The sequence below is a fragment of the Mandrillus leucophaeus genome, unplaced genomic scaffold, assembly GCF_000951045.1.
Source record: "Mandrillus leucophaeus isolate KB7577 unplaced genomic scaffold, Mleu.le_1.0 Scaffold240, whole genome shotgun sequence".
Lineage (NCBI taxonomy): Eukaryota > Metazoa > Chordata > Mammalia > Primates > Cercopithecidae > Mandrillus > Mandrillus leucophaeus.
In genome coordinates, this window is record NW_012102477.1 from 351,991 (window position 1) to 356,631 (window position 4,641).

Below are 4,641 nucleotides of genomic sequence, written 5' to 3' on the forward strand. Positions count from 1 at the left end.
GATTTGAACAGAGTCTCCTAGCTAGTAAGTACTTGACTAGGGTTTGAATCCTAGTTTGTGAGAAATAAAGGCTTTGTTCTTTTTAGTGTACCTGTATTAAATCTTGCCTTCTCTTTTCTAGGTCCATTAATTCCTATAAACTTTTAATTACTCCTAGATCTGGAAATCATGTACCTCTGATTATTCAGCCCATCTTATGAGACTAGCTCACCATCACATGGAGCTTAAGAACCTTGGATTTGTGTCCTAGCATAGTTGGTGACCACTTTATTTACTTAATAACAGCTTTGTTGAGATATAATTCACATACTATAACATGGATCTTTTTGGCTAGGCGTGGTGGCTCGTGCCTGTAATCCCAGCAGTTTGGGAGGCCAAGATGGGTGGATCACCTGAGGTCAGGAGCTCAAGACTAGCCTGGCCAACATGGCAAAACCGCATTTCTACTAAAAACACACAAAAATTAGCCAGGTGTGGTGGCGGGTGCCTGTAATCCCAACTACTTGGGAGGCTGAGGCAGGAGAATCACTTGAACCCAGGAGGCGGAGGTTGCAGTGAGCCAAGATCGTGCCACTGTACTCCAGCCTGGGCAACAAGAGTGAAACTCCATCTCAAAAAAAATTAAAAAATAAATCTTTTTAAAGTGTACAGTTCAGTGGTTTTTAGTATATTTAGCAAAAGGTTGTACAACCATCACCATGGTCAATTTTAGAACATTTTTATCATCCCAAAGAGAAACCCTGTTGAAATACCACAAACCAGGTGGCTTTTAAACAACAGAAATATATTTCTCACAGTTCTGGAGGCTGGGAAGTCCGAGATCAAGGTCCCAGAAGATTCAGTGTCCAGTGAGGACCCGTTCCTGTTTCCCAGATGGTGCCTTCTCCCAGGGCGGGAGGGACGAGGGATTTCTCTGGGGCCTCTTTTATGAGGGCACTAATCCCATTTTGAAGGCTTGTCCCCCATGACCTAATTACCTCCCAAGGCTTTGCCCCCCCAATGCCATCCCCTTGGGAATTAGGATTTCAGCATCTGACTTTTGAGGAGACACAAACATTTGAACCGTAGCAAACCCCATACCCCTTAGCAGCCACTCCCCCTTCCTGCCCCCATCCCGCCTGGTCACCATGAATCTGCCTTCTCCCTCTAAGGATTCACCTTTTCTGAATAGTTCACGTAGACGGGATCACGTAGTATCTGTGCTGTGTCTGGCCTCCCTCACCGTGCTGCAGCAGGCGTCAGTGTGTCCATCTTTTTCGTGGCTAACAGCCCATCGTTCGAATAGACCACAGTTTGTTGATCCGTTGTCCAGTCAGTGAACATTCCCGGTGCCACGTTTCGGGTCACGCTGCGTTCGTGCCCGGGTTTCTGTGTGTTTCCATTGTCACAGGTGGCTTTCAGCTCTTCCCCGAGTGGTTCTGTGCGCCTTCCCCTTGCTCACCACCATGCTGCGTGACGGCAGATTGCAACAGCGGGGCCTGCCTGAATTCAGGGGGGCAGTCGTGGTTTCTGGGTGTGTCCCCACAGTCTGTGTTTTTCCTCTAGACCTGCCCTTCATGCGGAATCACATTTGCTCCCAAATCTGAAGCCGGCGCCGAGGGAGGAGCACCTCAAAACGGCTGCCAAGACGAGCATAAAAACAGCACCAAGGTAACAAGCTCATGGCTGTTGTTCCTGTCAGTTCCTCTCCTGGCGCATCCACCCAAGGTGACATTCCTGTCTTGTCGGCTTCTTAGTTCTGAGAGTAACTCCTCTTGGGTAACAGCACTCCGCACCCACGAGTCCTCTGGGTGTTGAAGAGACCGGCAGGGAGCTCGAGGGAGGGTCCGCAGGAACCCACGTGGAATCCAGCGCTCAGGGGCGGAGCTGGGCGGGACTCCGTTAAAGGCCAGTAAGGGTTTAAAACGCGTGGATTCGAGCGTTTCGGGGGAAATTTGTGGTACTGGAAGCTGGGCTCAATTTATGCTAGAATACAGACGGGCGGAGACAAGAGGGGGTCTTCACAGCGAGAAAGGCTGGGTGAAGAGAGAGGGTGGGAGTTAGGGCAGGTGGCAGGAAGGCTGCCAGGAAAACCAGACTTGGACATCAGGGCCAGGACTGAGCCCACCCATGAGAGCCTGTCGGGGGCTCATGCAGGGGGCTCCCCTGGGGCGCAGGCTCTCATCCTCCATCTGCCAAAGGATTGTGGGTACAGGTCACCCCGTGTCTTCCCACAGCCACAGTGGACACCCTGAACACAAGCCCCTGTTTCCATCCACCTTCCCTGTGCCCTGACAGCCCTGGACCCCTTGTCATACTTCTCCCAGCCCCCCAACCCATGCACCCTGTCCCCGGAACCCTGGTGCTGGCCTAAGCAGACTCAGGGGGCCTGGGCTCCTCACTTTCCTCCCTTCCCCTCCACCTCCTCATCAACTCTCCCCATGCCTCACTTTCCTGGCGGCCTGAACACGCAGCATTACCACTGGGCGCTGTTGGGTAACAGGGAGGAGCAGACGGGTAGTCAGGGCTGGGATTGGAGCAGGTCTGCAGGCACAGGGCGGCGGGGGGCCCTTGCAGGGCAGAAGGTCGCACGCCCAGTGCAGTGGGGCCCCGCAGCAGAGGTCAGGGTGGGACCGGCGTGCGTGCCCAGTGCCCGGTGCCACTTCACTTCCCGTGTCTGCGTCCTCTTTGTCTCGAGGCAGGCTTCTGGAGGACCTAATCCCAAAACTCAGAACGGGCTTCTGAGCCCTCCCCAAGAGGAGAAGCTCACCAACAGTCAGACCTCTCTGTGTGAGATCTTGCAGGAGAAGGGAAGGTGGGCAGGGGTGAGCCTGGACCAGTCGGCTCTCCTTCCGCTGAGGTTCAAGAACATCCGGGAGAAAACGGACGCCCACTTTGTGGACGTTATCAAAGAAGACAGGTACGATTGGGGCCTGTCTGGGAAAAAGCAAAGGTTGCAGGCAGAAGCCTCTCTGCCTTTTTTTTTTTTTTTTTTTTTTTTTTTTTTTTTTAAGACGGAGTCTCGCTCTGTCGCCCAGGCTGGAGTGCAGTGGCGCGATCTTAGCTCACTGAAGCCTCCACCTCCCAGGTTCAAGGGATTCTCCTGCCTCAGCCTCCCGAGTAGCTGGGATTACTGGCAGCCACCACCACGCCTGGCTAATTTTTGTGTTTTTAGTATAGAGACGGAATTTCACCCGTGGGCCAGGCTGGTCTCCAACTCCTGACCTAGGTGATCCACCTACCCCAGCCTCCCAGAGAGCTGGGATTACAGGCGTGAGCCACCACACCTGGCTTTTTTTTTTTTTTTTTTTTTTAAAGACTAGGTCTTGCTGTGTTGCCCGGGCTGTAGTGCAGTGGCTCAATCTCAGTTCACTGCAACCTCTGCCTCCCGAGTTGAAGTGATTCTCCTGCATCAGCCTCTCAGGTAGCTGGGACTACAGGTACACACAACGATGCCCAGATAATTTTTGTGTTTTTAGTACAGGTGGATTTTTAACATGTTGGCCAGGCAGGTCTCGAGCTCTTGGCCTCAGGTGATCTGCCCTCCTTGGCCTCCCAAAGTGCTGGGATTACAGGTGTGAACCTGTGCCCAGCCTAATGTTTACATTTTGAAATATACAGGCCCAGTCCTTTTATCAAATATTCCTGAAGTTGGGTTGGTTAGATTCAGGCTCTCCCTCTGGCCAGGCAGAGACTACAGAAGGGATGCCATGTCCTTCTCAGGGTGTCCTTTCCAGGGACACGTGGTGCCCGTGTGTTCCTCATTAGTGATACTAATTTTAATTAGGCAAGGTGGTGCCAGGTTCTCTGATCTAGGGTTATTATCTTCCTCTTATGACTAATAAGCAATCTGTGGGAAGATACTTGAAGATCTTGTAAATATTTCATTCCCCATCAGAATTCCCTAGATTTAGCATTCACGGATGATTCTTGCCTCAGTCTTCACTATGATGCCTCAAAGGGTGATTTTCAGCCGGGCGTGGTGGCTCACGCCTGTAATCCCAGCACTTTGGGAGGCCGAGGCAGGTAGATCACCTGAAGTCAGGAGTTCAAGACCAGCTTGGCCAACAAGGTGAAACCCCCGTCTCGACTGCAAATACAAAAATTACCTGGGCATGGTGGCAGGTGCCTGTAATCCCAGCTACTCAGGAGACTGACCTAGGAGAATCGCTGGAACCTGCGAGGCAGAGGCTGCAGTGAGCCAAGATCCCCCCACTGTGCTCCAGCCTGGACAACAGAGCGAGATTCTGTCTCAAAAAATAAATAATAAATAAATAAATGGAGCAGCACAGCTTATAGCAGGGTCACTTCTGCCACTTGTCTGCTAAAATGTGGCGTTGTGCACGTCCTCTCTGCAGCTGTGTGGTGGCTCTTCTCAGACCACAGTCCCTGAGTCAGGAGGAGAGAGGATCAATGGCCTGGGACAGAATTATTTCTCTTCTGAGTCTGAGGATGTAGGAAGTTACTGGATACGTGTCACAGAAAGGAGAGTGTCTGCTGTGCTGCAAGGAGAGGAAGGGGCACACGTGATGAGCTCTACTTTGTGTTGGGTGCACGTGAGGCACGTGACGTATTTCACCTGATTTACTTCATTTTTTCTTTTTCTTTTTTTGAGATGTAGTCTTGCTGTGTTGCCCAGGCTGGAGTACAGTGGCGCCATCT

General features: G+C 51.7%; 1 protein-coding gene across 1 annotated transcript in view; it reads left to right on the plus strand.

Annotated features, from left to right (window-relative positions):
* ADCY9 (adenylate cyclase 9) overlaps positions 1-4,641 on the plus strand; it is a 201,943-nt gene that overhangs the window by 164,482 nt on the left and 32,820 nt on the right. Inside the window, exons 4-5 of the mRNA XM_011982563.1 lie at positions 1,546-1,650; positions 2,682-2,899. Of these exons, the coding sequence (XP_011837953.1) occupies positions 1,546-1,650; positions 2,682-2,899 (323 nt within the window). The remainder of the gene's footprint in view (positions 1-1,545; positions 1,651-2,681; positions 2,900-4,641) is intronic.